General features: G+C 40.7%; 1 protein-coding gene across 1 annotated transcript in view; it reads right to left on the bottom strand.

Annotated features, from left to right (window-relative positions):
• Window positions 1-19,131, bottom strand: part of mau2 (MAU2 sister chromatid cohesion factor) — a 61,760-nt gene extending 42,629 nt beyond the window's left edge. Inside the window, exons 1-6 of the mRNA XM_048559658.2 lie at window positions 18,787-19,131; window positions 10,491-10,508; window positions 8,577-8,642; window positions 4,609-4,704; window positions 1,874-1,968; window positions 501-528 (exon numbers count right to left, since the gene is read on the bottom strand). Of these exons, the coding sequence (XP_048415615.2) occupies window positions 501-528; window positions 1,874-1,968; window positions 4,609-4,704; window positions 8,577-8,642; window positions 10,491-10,508; window positions 18,787-19,131 (648 nt within the window). The remainder of the gene's footprint in view (window positions 1-500; window positions 529-1,873; window positions 1,969-4,608; window positions 4,705-8,576; window positions 8,643-10,490; window positions 10,509-18,786) is intronic.
• Between the last annotated feature and the right edge of the window lie 1,044 nt (window positions 19,132-20,175).

The following is a 20,175-nucleotide window of genomic DNA, read 5'->3' as shown; positions in this document are numbered from 1 at the left end:
TGTTCAGCAGGTCTGGCAGCATTTGTGGAGATCCATCTTTCTAATTTCTGTCGGCTAATTGTTGAATCAACCTGAATGAAATTGATTAAGCAACTATAAAGTAGGAAACTGAATACATGGAGGGGGCATTACTGCTTTACAGGCCTCAACTACTCGCTTTTGAAACTCAAATTCACCGTAGATTTCATAATCCACTTGGTTACTGCAATCACTTTGTTTTGTCACTTTTTAAACCACTGAAGACAACAGCAAATGCTAGATTTCTATAGACTTCCCTTCCAATCAACACAGAGCTTCAAGGGGTATTTTATACCAAAAATAAGAGATCCCCTAACATTTCTTATGTCAATTATCCAACCACAGCATCATAGAGTCTAATCATAAAATCCCTATAGTGGGGAAGCAGGCCATTTATACAGTAATAAACTAGCTGCAGATTAAAATGTAAATTCTGCACAATGCTTGCAAACTAATTTAACTAAATTGGGAAAAAAGCTTACCATGCCTTTGCTTAAGAGGAAGAGTGCTCTGCAAGATAAGAGAGATAAGTTTACATTTATGAACTTAATTAAATAACAATAATGAAACTCACTTTATGTAAATGACATTTCTTAAGATATCTAGACAGTTAAAGTAGCTTCTGCCACTCGAGTCTTGAGTGCAAATTCCGGGCAAATTTTTACGCGCTGGACTCAGCAAGTCCTATATGGAGATGCTACCTAATAGGCAAGACATTAAACTGAGGGCCTGTGATCCTCTCATGTGAATAAAAGATACCTCAAGGCTATTTTAAAGAGCAGGAAATTCTCACCAGTGTTCTGAGGCAATAATTAACCTTCAAACATTCAGAAAGAAAAGTGTCTGTCACCTTGTTACTTCTGAGAGATTCCTAAATGCAGTTTGGCAGCTGTACTTCTCATTTTCACTACAAGAGTAGTTCAATGGCTATTAAGCACATTAGCACTATGACCATGAAAGGCTTTGTGAAAATACAAAGCTTTATGATTTAAAATACACCTCTTTCAAAAACAAGAGGAACAAAAGTCTGATGAAGGGTCTAGGCCCGAAACGTCAGCTTTTGTGCCCCTGAGATGCTGCTTGGCCTGCTGTGTTCATCCAGCCTCACATTTTATTATCTTGGAATTCTCCAGCATCTGCAGTTCCCATTATCTCAGGAACAAAAGTATATTCGTTAATAAAAGACCAAACTATTAACAGTTCAAAATTAATACTCAAATGCTTTCTTTTCCCTTTGGTGATACCAGCATAGAATTGAGAGGGTTGCACTACTGGAGATAGCTTTAACAGGTCATAGGGCATTATTCAAACTCAAGAAAAGATTTTTTGGGGTTATTTCATCTTTCAAATACCACCCAAAAATAGTTAAGAGCTGGACCAATTTCTAGAAAGACAGGTTTGAGGCCATGGAATGCTTTGCATCAATAACAATTTAAAATCGGAGGTATTCACTAAGTGTCTTCTCGTTACATCTCCAAAGATCTCACACCTTCTGAAACAGGTTAGATGATTTCGGACAGGGGCCAAGGTAATCAGCAAACTCAGCACAACCCAGGAACTAAACTCAGTACTTTCCGACATGTGTGCAACTTTTGATTATACTTAACCAAAGAAAGCCAAATGTTAGAATGTGGAAATATCATCCTCCCATTATCTTTCAAACCCATTTATGAAAAGAATTGCCCATGCCTTTACAGAAATTTATATTTAGGTTTGAAGGGCAAATTGAAGTTATTGAGGGAGATTTGAGGGAGATATTCCTGCAGAAATCCTGGAAATTGGAGTTTTGGTTTATTTTTTCTCATCTGTGGGAACAGCAGTGACATAGCTCTTAATCCAGAGGTTTTATTGTTACCTTGTATATTCTGATCCTACCACCCTTGCATATTCAGCTCCAACTCCTAGGAGGTCGCATGCTGAAACCAGATCTTTTTCTAGTGTGTGCAGTTGCTGGCGGGCAGAGAAACAAAACAAGAGATAAACATTTTTTTTCCAAAACTGTCATTTATTCACTTTAATATTCAGAAATGCAACATGTATGATTGAGATCAGCCCTTATATGTTCAGAACTCAGCAGCTGTGAAAATCTACACATTAACTTGGTGAACTGCCTCTGAGACACTGAACTGACAGACTTCCTGGCTGCAACATTCCTTTTCGCTTATTGTCCCCCCCACTTTAATTGCACAGGACATCTAGAGCTGATCTAAAGCTGCACAGGTGCCAACTTACCTCTGGTACCTATTCCAGTGGTCAATCCGTTGTGTGGGCATCTCATCCATACAACAAATAGTCCACCCGAAAACTATTGGAGAATATTGGTGACTACTGGTGACTTCTACTCACTGTTTCTGGAATCACTGAGGTCAACTGTAGCACTCCCATTATCTGAAACATGTTTTAGGAGACTGAGATAGGCATTTATAGAACTCTGTGTTGAGGTTGGTTGGCTTGCCGAGCTGGTTTGTTGTTCCGCAGTCGTTTCATTATCATTTTTGAGAACATCCTCAGTGCAGCCTCTGATGAAGCACTGGTGTGTTTTCCCAACTGGTTTTTAAACTCTGGGGTCCGTTGAGATGGATTGCCTCACTTCCGGGTTTCCTCCGTAGTGGAATGTATATGGGTCCGAGTTCAATGTGTTTACGAATAGCCTGCTTCGTGGAGTGCCATGCTTCCTGGAATTCTTGTGCTTGTCTCCGCCTAGCCTGTCCCAGGATCTTGGCGTTGTCCCAGTCAAAGTCATGGTTCTGCTTGTCCATGTGGATTGAGATGAGTGACTGACACGACCAATACTCACTCATCTCAATCCACATGGACAAGGAGAACCATGACTTCGACTGGGCCAACACCAAGATCCTGGGACAGGCTAGGCAGTGACAAGCACGAGAATTCCTGAAAGCATGGCACTCCACGAAGCAGGCTATTAGTAAACACGTTGAACTCGACCTCATATACATGCCACTATGGAGGAATCGCGGAAGTGAGGCAATCCATCTCAACGGACCCCAGAGTTTAAAAACCAGGCGGGAAAACACACCGACACTTCATCAGAGGCTTCACTGAGGATGTTACCAAGCACGGTAACGAAATGTCTGCGGAACAACAAACCAGCTCGGCGAGACAATCAACCTCAACATACACAACCCGAGGTAAAGATCTACTCCAAAACCTTATAGAACTCTGTCTTTAACACAAAAAGCAGCCTACTTCTGGACCTTTGCAAAACTACTCCACATTGCTGGGGTGATTTTGTTTTTATTGATATAACACTTCACCTTCGATTTCAAAGGAACACCTCCTAATCAGTCATTTTAATCTCTCTTGAACATTATTTGTTGGTCCTAGTCTACAGAAAGGCATGGCTAAAACTATAGGAACTGCAACTACAGCTTCACCTCCAGCTCAGTCAATAAAGGAGAACGAGAAAAATTCAGTCTGAATGAAATTGGTTGATTTCAGCCAGATGGCGATAGGGATAGTGATTACTGTTGTGGATGGTCCATGAAACTGAGATCCGATCTGTTGTCTCAAGCAAATGCTGAAAATCCCACAGCACTAAAGTATAGCAGAACAGTCCTCAGGGTATTCTGGCTAGTATTTATTCATCAAGGAACATCACTAACTGGGGATTATGGTAGCAATGGACTAACGACCAGGATACAGTTAAAATCCCACAGCAGCTTGAAATTAAATTCAATTAACTAGATTAGTGTGGAATAAAAAGCCTGTACCATCATGGTGACCGTGAAACTTACAGATCACGAAAATGCTTCTGGGTCATTAATGCCCCTTCATAAGGAAAGCTGCTTTCTTACCTAGTCTGGTCTATTTGTGACTCCAGATCCATGGCAATGTGGTTGACTCTTAACTAGCTCCGAAATAGCTCAACAAGTCACTCAGCTGTTGGAGTGGTCGCTTACCATGACCTTCTCAAAGACAATTAGGGGCATAAATTAGTGAGGGTGGCATGGTGGCTCATTGGTTACCACTGTTGCCTGATAGCACCAGGCACCCAGGTTCAATTCCACCCTCGGGCGACTGTGTGTGGAATTTGTGCGTTCTCCCTGTATCTGTATGGGTTTCCTCCAGGCGCTGGAGTTTCCTTCCACAGTCCAAAGACGCGCAAGTTAGGTGGATTGGCCGTGCTAAATTACACACGGTGTTTAGGGATGTATAGGTTAGATGTGTTAGCCATGGGAAATGTTAGGTTACCCTATTCTTTATCCCAAAACTGACGCCTGGCTCTAGACCATTGCAACAAGGGTAAACACCATTCCTGTGTCTAGCCTGTTGAGTCATGTAATAATAAGATAGTCTTAAGTTTGTGAGAAGCTCTGTATAAATGTAACGGTTTTCTCCTTGAGGAAGACAAAAAGTGGGAAAGCAGAGTGGAAAGCGAACCAAAGCCTATTGATCAAGTTTTAAAAATGAGCATCTGTAACAAAGTGCTACAAATATCAAACTGTAAGTTTTGATTTCATCCCTTTCTTTCCTTGTGAAGAAACTTCCATGGTTCAACATTTCTCAAGCTCTAATGCTAAACATTTTTTGCTAAACTCAATTACATGTAAGAAACTAAAAGGTACGTACTGCAAGCTGAAAGAGCAGTCGACAATGCCAGTAAGGCGTCTGCTGGGAGATCTGTATTGCCTTCCGTAAAAGTGGCTTTGCTGAATCAACCAGATTCTAAAGAGGCAACAAAGCATCATTACTTAAAACTGATAAGGAAAAAGGCAGAGTCCAATCTTGCAGATACATAAAGCAGCCACATAGCCAGAGGTGAAATTGCTCCACTATTTACAACACACAACTACTGCAAATTTTCTTATTAACCAGCACCAATGGGACCAGAAGTGTACCGGTTGATCAAATACCCCACATAATCAATGTAAAAACACACAAAGTAATAGAAACATAATGCGGGGCTATACACATCACTCTTACACTTTATTTACAGCACAAATCACTTAAATAAAAATGCAATATTGCCTTAAATAAAACTCCGAGAGAGAGCCTTCTCACTCACACCCTCAACTGACAACTCAAACATGGCAGTGATCTCAATAATACAGTAAAATTACATTAATTCTGTATATAATTTTTGCACTTTATTCAGAGTGATGGCTCATAAAATACCAGATTAAACAGCATTTACTGTACAACTTAACCTGTCACTGAAGTAGCAAGCTTCGAACTATAGATTTTCTTTAGTTCGGTTTCAGAGCTTTCTACTGGTCTTGTTTCTAGCTGTCAACCCCTGTCAGTTGCGACCATTGCCTACTTCATCAACTGCTCTATACTCAAGCTACATACATTTTCATACATTGCCTACTTCCCTCGTTCTGTTAATATCTCTGCTCACTATATTGTTTCCCATACTACTTTGTTCTCTCCTGGATCCTCTAATCTGTGAAACCACAGCACTTGCTACTGGCTATTAATTCTTGCTTTATCTCATCTTCTTTTCAGCCCTAGCAGTGGCCTTGACTATTGGCTCTGGGTTTTAATCTACCATATAAAGTCACAGGTATAAGGCATCTATTGCAAAAGATTGATCAATTCTTTGGATCAAATTCTACCTCAAAGTAAAATCATGAAAGAGAAGGATCAGCATATTGACATTTCCATGCAAATCCTGTCAGACTTACTCATGAATATAATTTCTCTGTCCTTCTTTCAATTCCATTAATTATTACTCTCCTCCTAAAGCATTAATGCTCCACTCTCTACTTCAGCCCTGGATCGCCTACCGATTTAAAATTTCCCCTTTCAGTACTGATCTTGCTAGGCTGTTGCATGAGTTAAAATCCATTGCCAGAGGGATAAATGCAGGAGGGAGTTTCTGTTTAAATATCATAGTGTTTAAACAACAGGTTATAGGCATGTTGCCATCCTTCACTTTTCTTTCACCTTATTTAATCCCTGTGCTAGATTGTGTGCAGAACTTCTGTTGACCCAAAGTACTAAAAATAAGCTCCAAAAACAGAAAATCTCTGTCCTGGGATTTAAATCAACCAACTCCCAGTTTGAAGAGCTAGAGGAGGAACCCAAGAACAGCATGGTGGAAAATGTTCCACGCTGCCAGCGCTGGTATTTAAATAGCAACTCTCCCTTCTGTCTTTGACTTCAGTCCCAAATTTCACCGCAATTTTGAAATCAGGATCAGACCAGCACATACAGATGAGATTTGTAATCAAAGTTGGCCCAATAGGGGTGATCCAGAAAGCACCAAAAGATAATAGATGCTATCTAGAAGCTCAAGAAAGTCTCAATCTAAGTATTCTGTGTCATAGTGGCTTTCACACCATAGAAAGGTTATGGCGACTTATGATGTGGCAAATGTAAGAGATACCACACGCTGCAAGTACAGATAGGCCAGCAGGATAGATTTAAAATAGACAGTAAGTGCCTGAATGATAGCAGGAGAAAAGGTTTAAAATTATAACAGTACTGGAAGTGTGTAAAACACATTAAGCAGTGCTACTCCCAAGTGATTTCTAAATAGCTTTCTACTGCAAAACACACAACTAAGCCACAAAAGGGAGAGACACCATTAGGCCTAATCACTTGTCTATGTTTTTACCCGACACATGAAGAAATATCTTTAAACACATTAACTCATCTTCTCCCAATATTTCTTCACCTTTTCTTTAACCTAACTAACCCACCTAATCTTAAAGTTTTATTTTTGCCTCAATGATCCATTAACCTCACATCCCTTTTCTACACCTCATATTTATGCTTGTAACTGTCTATTTAATCCTACATCGTTCCAAGATTAATACAACCTGCTCTTCTGAATACACCGTCCCATCTTTTCATAATTTAGAACTCTATCATGCTGTCCCAGAATCTGTGGCATTCTTATGAAGGAAAACCTTTTGTTTTCAACTTTCAACAATGTTTGTATTTTCTCAAGCCAAATGGAATTCCAGCAAGCCCATGTTGTACCCTCTTTCAGGTCAGATATCCTTCAGTCCAACAGCTCACAGAATGCTCTAACTGAGCTCTCCTTAATGTTTAAGACAGGATCATTTATCACTTGGCCTTCAAATTCTATGCCTCCTCTTGCAATAAAACTGAGAATTTCATTTGTTTTTTTAAAATTTTTTTTCCTACAGGCTTTGTAAACAAAGGAGCTGTCTTTAATATTCTGTGAACCAGTATCCTCAAATTCATCTGCTCCTCTAACACTCCAAACCGTTTTAAGTATCAACAATACCATCATTTTTAACCAAAATGTATCATCACACACTTAGGGATGTTACATTCCCCTTGCCACTTTTTAATCTACAGTATTTCATCTTAGCTCTAGTCCATAGATTTTTTTTTGGTCTCCTAAAGCATTAACTCTGTTTCTTATTTAGTTACCAGCTGTAAATTTCCACACTTGGATACTTAGGTATAGAAACAAAATCATTGATACAAACAATGAACCAAAATAGCTCCTGTAACTGAGCTCTCGGCATAAATCTCACTTTCAAATCAATCCCCACCACCAGCAACCCCACCTTCCGCTGTCCAGCTACTCAAAGGTATCCTTAACTTTGCCCTCTTCTAAACAAATTTCAATCCTACCTGTCACCCCCAATTGCAAAAAGATCCATAATCTTCTCTAGTAATCTCCCGATCAGGCCTGATAAAGTCCTTGCACGTATATCTATTGCATTTCCCTCCCCATTTAGCCAATCTGTTACCATTTCAAATTGGATGAAGTTTGTCAAGTATGGTTCGGTCTTTTGAAATCCATATTGGAAAGCTTCACCTAACTTCTTTTTAAATCAGTACACACGGTGACTTCAAAGATGACAAAATCTTGCCTACCAGAGGTTCAGATAACTCACCTATAATTTGCTGCATTAGCTCCACACCCCAACCCCTCCTGAAAATGCACACTATGTTGTCTACTGGCCAGTTGTCCAGCACATATTCGTATTCATTACAGAATTGAACTTCAGTACGGCATTCTAAATTTTATACATTTTTTAAAATGTTAAAGGTTAATATTACAGTTTTCAAAAATTATTTGATTGGCTTTGATTACATCCAAGTGCAAAAAATTATATTTTCCTAAAAGCAAACAATTATCATCACCAGTAACATGACACACAAAACAGGATAATAAAGTGTGAAGTTGGATGAATACAGCAGGCCAAGCAGCATCTCAGGAGCACAAAAGCTGATGTTTCAGGCCTAGACCCTTCATCAGATGAAGGGTCTAGGCCTGAAATGTCAGCTTTTGTGCTCCTGAGATGCTGCTTGGCCTGCTGTGTTCATCCAGCTTCACACTTTATTATCTTGGATTCTCCAGCATCTGCAGTTCCCATTATCTTTGACACAAAACAGGATATCCACTTTCCAACTCTATCCATTGAATTCTACCCTGTCAGCACCATCACAAATTGTAAACTGAATTTTAATTGATTCAGGACGTACATCTGATCAGGCTTGTAGTCCTTATAAAGTGCTGAGAAATGTACATTATCCCTGAAATAGAAACTGTAGGAAATTGAAAGTGAATTGATTTCATCAACTTTAATGAAAAACAAAAATCTTACCTGGTGGCAATATAACTCTGACAAAAGACTGGCTGCTTCAAATTTGATATCTTCAAACTGTGGAATCTAATACGTTCAGGTCAAGGGCTAACCATTTGTAAACAGTTGGAACACATAGCAATGCTAATCCCTCTCTTCACTATTTCAAAAATATCGCATTTTTAACTGCAAGGGCAAAAACAGTAAGAACAAATACAAGAACAATACAACATTCCCAGAATGTGTCTTTTTTTAAAAAAAATCTGACTTGCGCAATTTCCAAGAAAGAGCATCATTCACATTTTAACAATTCAGCAGATTGCTGTCCAACTGTTAAGAACAACCAAGTAAGAAATTTTAAACACCACAAAAGGGCAGTGACCACTAGTTAGAAGTAATCCAGCTTACTTCCATTTGTCAGATTCATCAATTGCTCCTTCCATTGATGCCTCCAGTATTGCTGTCTGAAACAAACAAATTTAAGGCATTACAATTTGTCTCAGTAGAAGTTGAATGCCCAATTACCACACACTGTCTGTCCAATCCAGCAGTACTAGGCCTGCAGGGTGGCCGCATTGGAAAACTAGGACCGGCTGGTTGGAGGCTCCAGTAAACTGAAAAGTTAAAAGTTGAAATCACCAAGTGTTTGATTGAAGAGATTGGTTCGAAGGATGATTTTAAAGAATGGTAAGAAGGTGCAAACAATGAGTCATTTAGAGATGGAATTCCTGACCATGAGACTTAGGTAATTAAGGAGAAGTTCGTGAATTGAAGAGTGTACGGGAGGCTGTTTGACAGTGTCAGAGGAAGAGTTGTGGAGGAGCAGAGAAAATTCTTGTAAATTGGAGGTTATGGAGATTGGAACAGATGACACAGTGAAAGGGTTTATACCAGATGGTGCAAGTTTCAAATTGAAGGCGTTGGGGAACTGAATGTCAAGTCAGCGAAGACGGACAATGAGTGAACATGATCTACTAGACAGCATGGGTTTGGATGAGATGACATTTATGGAGGGTACACTTCTCATTGCTGTGGAAAGGCTGCCAACATAATCCACACTCCAGTAATGCTCCCTTCCAATATCTTCCATCAGGCAGAAGGTACAGAGACTTGAATACATGCAGCAACAGTTCAAGAACAGCTTCTTCCCTGCTATTATTAGAATGCTGAATGGACTTCTTTAACTTTGAACCGTGTTGATCTTGCTTTGTGCATCTTGTGTAACCAGTATGCCTTGTTCTAAGATCCGTACGTCCTTGTTTGCTAAGATCTGCTTCTACCGCTCACAAAACAAAGCTTTTCACTGTACAGGTAGTTCTACTATAACACATGTTTCGTTAACGCAAATTGGCTGTAATGCAAATGATGAATAGTGAACACTGTTTAGATAACTCAAACTTTCTGCCATATAGGTATAGTGATTTTCTGTTGCGATTTCGCTATAACATGACTTCCGATGGCAATTTTATATAGCACGAGGTCACACAAGAATGCAACTATTGCAGCACAGGAGAACTATCTGTACTTCAGTATGTGTGACTACAATGAATCAAAGCAAATCATATGTGAGATAGGCCAAAAAAGCATTGTAATTACTGGCGCTAAAGTCAAAGGTAGCAACTAGGATTTTAGCTGTAAATTAATGAAGGGAGAGCAGAGATGAGCAATGTTACAGAGATGGACATAAGCAATCTTTACGATGGAAAGTAAGCTTGGTTAGAACTAAGTAGAATGCAGAAGTTGCAAGCTGGGGCATCACACTGCATTGTGTAACTTAGACTACCTTTTAATCATCAAGTTTAGAAAATATCAACAGTTGATTAGCGAGAAAGCAAAACAGGTGATCATAATGATAGAATTTTCCTCTTCATACAAACTACCGGAATTTGCTGGTAGCTGCTGACATGTACTTCGTGTCTACGAATAAAAGGATACTTGTTGGGATATTAACCACTGAAAGAAAGTTGAAAAAAGTCAATTAGTCACACTTATTATGCTAAACAGAGTTAAAATCATGAGTACCAAACCCACCTCCAAAAATAATTCTATTCACCTTAAATCATCTCTCTTCTAATAAATACAACATTGCATCATCTACATCAATTTAAAAATCTACCCCTGTTACTCCGGAATCATTATTTCCCGATTTATCTCCTTATTTAAAACTTTAGGTCCTGGGACTTGCCATTTGTACTTTAGATTCTTTCAGCCTTGTTGACACCCTTCATCTCAGTTTCTAACGGACACTGCACAGTAGAACAATTACCACTGTTTCAACTTGACCCGTCAGCTAGAAATTCTGGACATTACAGTTTTCTTTGAGGGATCTTAACAGGGATGAGCTTCAAATACAAGCAGAGGTTGGAACAGTTAGGATAATTCTCAACAAAACACACAAGATCAAGGTGTGATTCAATATTTTGAAGATGTTAAGCTCTGACAGATTAAATACAGAAATACAACATTCTTGTTGAGTGGGTCAATAACTAGACATACTTAATATCATTGTGCTGGATTTTTTGCCAGAGATAAGGAGAAAAGGTTTTACTTCAAGAGTTGTCAGGATCAGTAAAGTTTTATCCATAAAGTTACTGAAATCCTATTCCATAGTAATTCTAGAAGTGGGCTGGGCTCAGTACAATGAAAAGTCACAAATTTCATTGGCCAGTAGAAACGGAAATGGTGAACTCCAAGTCAAAGTGCTTGATTAGGTGTTGCCCTCTACAGCAACAGGTTTAATTTTACTGAAGTTGCCACAGTACACAAATTGAAGTAATTAATTTTGGTAAGAAAAAATGAAAAAGAACGACAATATAAAGGATCCAATTCTAAAAAGAATATAGGAGCAGAAGGTTCTGATGATCTATGGTACAGTTGAGAAAATGCTTCAAAAAGCAAAGGGATCTGGCCTTTATAAACATGGTTACAGTACAAAACAAGGACTGTTACAATACAACTATATAAAACACTGGTTTGGCCTCCACTGGAGTACTGTGTTGCTTAATGAAGGATGATAGAACTACAGACAGTTCAGGAAGCATGTGCAAGAATGGCTGCAGAGATAAGTTACACAGAAATGGAAACACCTGGATCTCTTCCCCTTGGAGTAGAGGATTTAAGTTTTTTGCCATTGGTTTTAAAAATTATGAGCGATATAGGCTGAACCGAGATGGTTTACTTTATTGGAAGGACTGACAAACCAGAGGGAACCGATTTTGTATGACTGGCAAAAGATGTATGGCGGCATGAGAGAAAACAATTGTTCTGCAGTTAGAGTCAACACAGTGTGGAGCTGGAGGAATGCAGGTCAGGCAGTAGAGGAGTAGGAAAGTCAATGTTTTGGGTCAGGACCTTTCTTCAGAACTACAGAACCATGCTGGCTCTGGCTCCAGCATCTGCAGGTCTTGGCATCTCCTGTTCTGCAGTTAGGCTCTGGAATGCACTGTATGACAGTGTAGTCAAAACAGATTCAATTAAAACCTTCAAAGCTGAACTAGCTAAGTATTTGTAGACAAAAAAATTGCAGGGCTACTGGAAAAAGGTACGAGTGAGATTAGGCAAACTGCTTTAGTACAGAACAAAAAAAAAACATAATGGATCAAACAGCCTCTCTGTGACCACATGAAATAGGAACAGGAGTAGGCTGTTTGGCCCATCAAGCCTGTTCCACCATTCAACAGGATCTTGCTGATCCGCCATTCCTCATGTCCACTTCCCTGCCCTTTCCCCTAACCCTTGAGTGCCCAATTGATCACGAATCAATCTCAGCATTAGAGAAACATAAAACCTCTGCCCCCACAGCTCTCTGTGGCAAGGAGTTCCAAAAACTCTTAACATTCACAGGAGAACTTCCTCCGCAATTCAGTCTTAATTCTGAGACTGTGCGCTCCGGTCCTAAACTTTCCATGAGGGGAACTATCCTCTCAGCATTTACCCTGCCAAGTCCCTTAAGAAGCCTTTATATTTCAAGAGACCACCTCTCACTCTTCGAAATTCCAATAAGCAGAGTCCCAACCTAGTTAACCTTTGCTCACAATTTGAGCAAACCTGAAATGAACATTTTCGCTCTGTCCACAGAGCCTATAAAATTCCTGGTTCTAATACCAAATCAGGTGTCCAGTAATGAATATAGATTAAACAAATTACATTCATATAGTGCATTTAATACAGTAAAAATTCGTAAAGCGTGTCCCGTGAGTATTAAATAAAATCGACACTGACCCTTAGAGAGACATCAGCACAGGTGGTCAAAGTCTTGGTTAAAGACTTAGTTTTTAAGTTATGTCTTCAAGAGGAGACAGGTAGAGAATTCATGGCTACACAGCCACCAATCTAATTGATTTAAGTGACGTTTAAGTGGCATTGTTTCTACTTAAATAATCAATGTGCAAAGGTACAGGAAAAAGGCAGAAGAATGGCTTTAAGTCTTGACACACATTTGGAGAGCTAGTGAAGACATAATGGCACATTGGCCTCCTCCTGCACTGTAACACTTGTAAATTGTGGAATGATTAAAATTAGCATGCAAAACGAGACCAGCAATGGTGAAGTGCAGAGATCTCAAAATGGAGCTGGGTAAAGTCATGGAGTGAACACTTCATCTATTACCTAACGCAAGTAACAAGATCACTACTGTACCCTTAACCAGGATCAAAAGCCTTAAATTATTCCTGTGTTGAATTCTAGATAATACAATACATTCTCATTCAAAAACTAAAACAGGATTGCTGAAAATATTGGTAGGTACATAAAGGTATAGAGAAATAAAAGACATAACAAGCTTTAAGAGAAATGGACATTCAGCTAAAACCGAAGATCAGAATGTATTTTCAGTTTTTTTCTGTCTTATTTGATATGTTTTTAATAATTAGCTTTAAAATTATACGCCCCAGTTAGGTCAATGCCTAACAAGCTCATTCACTCGAATGGAACTCTGCAGCATGAAGGAAATGTTGGCCTCTCTAACCACCTGCACAATTTCAGCTCTCAATTGGTACAATTGCTGTTAGTTTGCTGACATGATATCAATCACTCACAAGCATGATCACAAGAACATCAGTAAATGAATGATAAACTATCTGGTGTTGGCTGAGTGGGAATCTTGACTAGTATGCCATTCCTTCTTTGACACTGGATCGACATATTAGAATTTGCTATGTGTAGGAATACCATCAACACAATGTCTGCAGCAGTTGAAGAGCAACAAAGCTGGATTTTTTCCAGAAACAGCATATCAGGAGTGCAAATCAATTATTTTTAAAAATACTTGTCTAGGAACAAAGGTAGAGTCTAGAAATCACTTCACATTTTGCCTGAAAAGGTTGTCTCCCGTGAGATATCAAAAATAGTCATAGCAAATCTAAAAGCAGCTAGGAAGCAGGCAACATGTTGGTTTTAAACCAGTGTCGTAATTATAAGACATATAAGACATTGTACCTGCTTTGGCTATTGCAATTTCAGCAAAGAAAGCTTTGAAATTTATCAGTTGTCAAACATCATTCCTAATCCAAGACAAAACTTGCACAAAAGTTTGAAAAACTATATTAAACTCCTAGTGTCTGAATTGCAACTGGGTGACACCATTCTACCATGTGTGATACAGACATGGGGACTTGACATAAAGAGGTAATTGCCAGGTAACAGACATTTATTTATCACTTCTGAAAGTGCATGCCACACACATATGCATAGTGATAGACCGTTCTTCCACCTGTCACAAAAATACGGCAATACATCAATGTAACCAGCAGCTCTGCAACATCCATCAACAGCCAAAGAAAGCTATGTACTGTTCATTGCACCAACTTTGTATCTGAACATTTAAACCACAAACTGCAAACTGAAAGCAGCTCAGGCTCATAACCACAAATAGAAACTAAACTCAAATTACACATTGCTGATGAGAATATGAGGGGCTCTAGTCACACCAAAACATAGGCTCATCATCGAAACACAAGGAGGTTAAATTAAAAATCCCAGTCCATTGCCTTAACAAATAAGTGTGTTGCATAGTCTAACACTGAGCTATTCAGCTAAGAATCAGTTCCTGATCTGAAATCTCAATCTCAACAAGCAAGTAATCTCACTGCCCTATAATAATGGGTTGAAAACAGATCAGCCAGGGTGCCCACTCCAGATTGTTTACTGGAGGAAATACCCATTCATGTATTTCCACCAGGGGAGTTATTAATGGGATCTCCTCCTCAATTCTGACTCCGTAAGTGTCAATTAGCATAATGCCACTGCTGATGTACAGAGATGTAGTATTGGAAAATTGTTGCAGCTTTAGAACCACATCCCACTGAGTCCATCAAACAATAGGGAATACTGTGAGGTAAACAGCAGAGATGAAGAACATACATAGTTCACCCTTTTTAGGGACAGTATATCTTCAAGTTTCTTTTCAATCACCACTCAGGCCTCTATCCAACATCGGAATCACATTCCATTGTTGGTTTTTCCATTCCATGTAAAATGGCATTTATTGATATAGGGTAATAAAATGTGAGGCTGGATGAACACAGCAGGCCAAGCAGCATCTCAGGAGCACAATTGATATAGGTCCTGATCTGCACTCTCATTGTTTATCTCTGCTACCTTTCAACTCTTCCACCCAGCTTTTATCCCTTCTGCTGTACTTTTAAAAAAAGGTTAGGTTTGCCTCACTCGTGCCTGGTATTGGTTAAGGACTAGGAAAATATTTCACATCACAGACTTCATAACTTTGATTGTGATGAAGGTCTGTCGTAATTTGGCAAAATACAGTCGCAGAGTGATGAAATTACATTTTTAGTGAAGCATTAGAAACAAAATTTACATTTCTATAACACCTTCGTACTAAAGTGAAATGTTTCAAAGTATCCTGTTATGTTAATTTGCTTGAAATCAATATCCTGGTTGTTACCATTAACCAGAAACAGAACTAGACTAATATTTAAAAACTGTGGCTACAACAGCAGGCTGATAGTTAGGAATCCTGCAGCAAGTAACTCTCCCCCGACTCCCCAAAATGTGTCCACAATTACAAGGCAAATTCAGGAGTGTAATGGAACACACCCCAGCTACCCGGATGAATCCAAATTCAACAAAGTCAAGAAGCTTCACACCATCCAGGACAAAGCAGCCCACTCGACTGTGGATGTGGTGCCACTCTCTCCTTCCAGCAATGATGCTCAGTAGCAGCAATATGTACTATCTACAAGAAGCGCTGCAGAAATCACCAAGGCTAATCAGACAGTTAGACACCAACTTCCAAACTCAAGACCACCTTCATCAGAAAGGAGAAGGACAGCAGATACATGGGAACATCACCACCTGCAAGTACCCCTCTAAGCCACTCACCATCCTGACTTGGAAATATATTACAGTTCTTTCACTGTCACTGTATCAAATTTCTGGAACTCCCTACCTACATCTTTGTGGGTGTACCTATAGCAAATAGACTGCAATAATCAAGAATGCCACTCACCACCATGTTCTTGAGGGCAATTAGGGGTGGGCAATAAATACTGTCCAGCCAGTGAAATCCACGCGATGGAATGTTGGATAGAGCATAATAAACAACTACTTCAAAAAGCGCATTAGGATCTGAAACATGACAGTATCTCAGGTTAACTTAGACTGTGAATGAAGCATTTAGAGGGGTGTGTAGTAATATCTCTCAACAAGGTAATTAGAAAACTAGGTTAAATAAAAAAAATTAAATGCCAATCAATATTGAACCAAGCTTTTTCTTGTAAATGATCTTTAATTTGAGCCCTGCACTGACTTAGAGACCAATGTCCAAAAACAAAACTTGTAATTAAATAAGCAGAAAACTTTCAAACTTGATCAAGGAGTTGGTAGCAAGTATACCATTAAAAAGCACATTGTGACATTCAGAACATGTTTTGTGCTTGACACACTCAGAAGTGCATCATTGTGACAGTCTCCCTGCTATAGGAAAGTTGTTGTTCAACTTGAGTGGGTTCATGAATGTTGCCAGGATTAGATGGTTTGAGCTATGAGGAGAGGCTGAATATAGAGGGTTTTTTCCCTCTGCAGTGCTGGAGGCTGAGGAGTAACCTTATAGAGGTTTATAAAATCATGAAGGGCAAGAAAAGGGTGAATAGCCAAGATCGCTTTCCCAGAATACGGCAGACCAAAACTAGAAGGCATAGGTTTAAGGTGAGAGGGGAAAGATTTATAAGGGATCCGAGGGCCAATATTTTCACACAGTGTATGGAACGAGCTGCCAGAGAAGGAAGTGGAGGTGGGTACAATTATAAAATTTAAAATGAATCTGGATGGGTACACAAATGGGAAGGGTTTAGAAGGATATGGGCCAAAGCTGGAAAATGGGACTAGATCAGTTTTGGATATTTAGTCAGGGCCGATCAGTTGGATCAAAGGATCTGTTTCCGCGCTGTATAACCGACTCTATGCTCTATTTGTCTGGATAAGTGCCATTCCAACAACCGTCAAAAGGTCTGACGCTATCCAGTACCAACCTGATACCTCACCTACCACAACCAGATCATAAATGTGAACCATCCACCAGATAAACTGCAACAACTCACAAATGTACATTCAGTGTCACTACCCATACACTTCAACCTTGAAGAACAAGGGCACCTGGCCCATCGGAACACCACCATTTAGAAGTTCCCCTTCTAGTCACACGTAATCTTTTTTAGGACTAGAGCATCATTCCTTCCTTGTTTAAGATCCTGGAATTCTCAGTCTATACCACTTGCAAGCACACTCACTAAATGGATTGTAGATTTTTAAGTAGACTGCCTATCAGCACCTCCCCAAAGGGACCTAGGGATGGACATAAATTTGGCCTTGTGAAAAAAGCCTACTTCCCATAAATAAGTTAAAAAAAGCAAGAATCAGTATTTAAAAGCCTAGGTAAGGTACTATGATTAGCGTGACTTTGCAAGTGCTGCCAGCCTTCTCTCTTCCATCATAACACAAATTATTTACTTCCTGATTCTTACTCTTTTGTTCTCAATTGCCTCACTTTCTTTATCTTGCTGCAATAAATAGGTTGCAGAATCTATTCCTGCATTTCTATTTATATTTCAACCTTTGAGCACAGGGCAGTGGGACTAACTGAAGAAAAACCGAAAGAACTGCAGATGCTGTAAATCAGGAGCAAAAACAGAAGTTGCTGGAAATGCTCACCAGATCTGGCAGGACCTGTGAAGAAAGAATCAGAGTTAACTCATTCTGAGGAAGGGTCATCGGATCCAAAACGTTAACTCTGACTTTTTCTTCACAGATGCTGCCAGATCTGCTGAGCATTTCCAGCAACTTTTGTTTTTGTTCCTGATGGGAATAACTGGATAGTCTCAATTTGGCATGATAGTCTGAAAGGCCTTGTCTTGTGTTCATACAAATATATGAATCAGTTTTCTAATCCTGTCTGAACAGTCATGTACAAATAGATATTTAAATTTCTGTTGAAATACTTGAAGTGTTTGAAAATAGACACAAACATGCCCAAGCACAAGGAGTCTGTTTAACAAGAAACAATCAGCCTTATCTGGACAATGATAATCTGATTTGCATCATATCTCGACTGTTTTTTTTAAAAAGCACTGCAGACACATTTTGCACTAATATTAAAATAAAAACCAGCAAAGGGTAAAATCGAGATAAAGTTTAAAGAATAACAGATCTCCAACTGAATTGTAAGACGAATCTATTGTCTCTCCTGGTGACAACTTTTATTTTTTAAAAACTTCTTAGAATTCCCATCATTGGTTTTCTTTTTGATGTGTGTTGATAGTTTCCGTGTTTTTTGCCTACATAGCAGTGGTGACTGCCCTTCGATGACAAAGACTTTGCAGATTCTACTTAAACTGCTTTGCTTCCAGTGCGTTTTGTTGGTTCCACCACGACGAACCCTTTCGCCTGCTCACTGCCACATCTACTACTGCATTGTACAAATTGATCGATACGGATTTTCGCGTTGGGATCTTCTTTTATCCGAGTTTTCATGAACTTTTGTATCAAGAGAAATCCCCTCTCCCCGCACTCGGTCGCTTTGCTGTTGATACCCAGGGGATGCCTAACACAGCACAGGAGGGGAATGTATATATTATTTGGATTATTTATTTCCCCCCCGTCTCAGATTATGGCTCCGATCGTGAAGCTTCTCTTTCCTACCTCAACCCTTCCCCCGCCCCCGACAAACACCGATTTCAGACAGCGGCCCAGACCCTCACCCCCACTCCAATCTCACCGCCTTTTCCAGATGGGAGCGGGCTTGCTCGGTGTTCTTCGTGTGATGATAGAGGACGCTGCCGAGCTGGAGATGGGTGCGGGCCTCGATGCGCTGCGTCGGCTTGAAGTGGAAGACGGCCTGCAGGCAGTGCACACACAGCTTGATCTTGGGCGGGCTGGCCGTGCGGAAGTTCTCGGCGAAGCCCAGCAGCGCCAGGTACCAGGCGTCCGTATACTGGGGCGGCGGCTGCTGTTGCTGGGGTTGCGTCTGAGCCGGCGGCTGTGCTTGGGGCTGCGGCGGCTGCTGCTGCTGAGGGCCGCTAGCGCCAACCGCCGCCATCTTACCCGCATCCGCCACAAACATCGCGGGAGGCAGCGAGGGCAGGCCCACGAACTGGGGCGGGGCCACATCGGGGTGGGGCTTTAGGTGAGGGGAGGAGTCTCTACGGGTGAGGCGTGTCCTGGCGATGGAAGGGGGGGGCAAGCCAGCCGTGCTAGGGCGGAGCTTGAGGAGGAGGGGCATGGTGTGGGGCGGGGTCTACAGCGACTGGGTGGGCGTTAGACTGAGGAGGCAGAGTCTGGCGTGGGCGGGTGGGCAGTGAATTGGGCGTGGCCCTGCGAGCGGGCGTGGCATCGCGGGTAGGCGGGGGCGCTTTCGGGGTTTGTCGTCATGGAGGGTGTGGGGTTTTAAGGAGGTACAGTGAGCGATGGGATCTGCCAGGGGTGTGCGAGCCTTCGAGGGACCGGGGGGGTGGTCCGAGGGGAAGGGGCGGAGCTTGGCGAGATGCGGCCGTAAATGTGAGACGGATGGGCTTGGGAAGGGGCGTGTCCTGGACAGGGGCGTGTCCTGGACAGGGGGCGGTACTGGGAAAGGGGTGGTCCTTGGGATGGGGCAGGATTGATGAGTGGTGGAGGGGGGTGGAGCCTGAAGCGTTGTGGGTGGGGCCTGCAGAATGTGTGGAAGCTGGAAGAGCTGAAGACCTTGCAACCGGGAATAAATAACGTTTATTGAGAGAAGCAAATAACGTTTATTGAGAGAAGCAAGTCCCTAAGAAGCTTTTATTTTTATTCGCTCCAACATTTAGAAGAATGAAACTTACAATTTTTTTCCGGGATGGATTGCAATGGAACATTTCCCTGGCTGGTGACTCTAAAACCAGAGGATATAATCTCGGAATAATGATTTGGCAATTTAATATTGAGATGAGGAGGGTGTGGAATCTTTGGAATTCTTTCACAGACCTGTGGATGTTTAATCATTGGATTTGTTCAAGACAGGAATAGATAGATCTCTAGAGATTAATCACATCAGGGAATATGGAGATAATGGTGGAAAGTGGCATTGTGATAGATGATGATACATGATCTAACTGAATGGTGCGGTCGGCTCAGTTGACTGAATGGTCAA

Source organism: Stegostoma tigrinum, chromosome 30, assembly GCF_030684315.1.
Source record: "Stegostoma tigrinum isolate sSteTig4 chromosome 30, sSteTig4.hap1, whole genome shotgun sequence".
Classification (NCBI taxonomy): Eukaryota; Metazoa; Chordata; class Chondrichthyes; order Orectolobiformes; family Stegostomatidae; genus Stegostoma; species Stegostoma tigrinum.
This window is presented reverse-complemented; position numbering and strand designations above follow the sequence as displayed.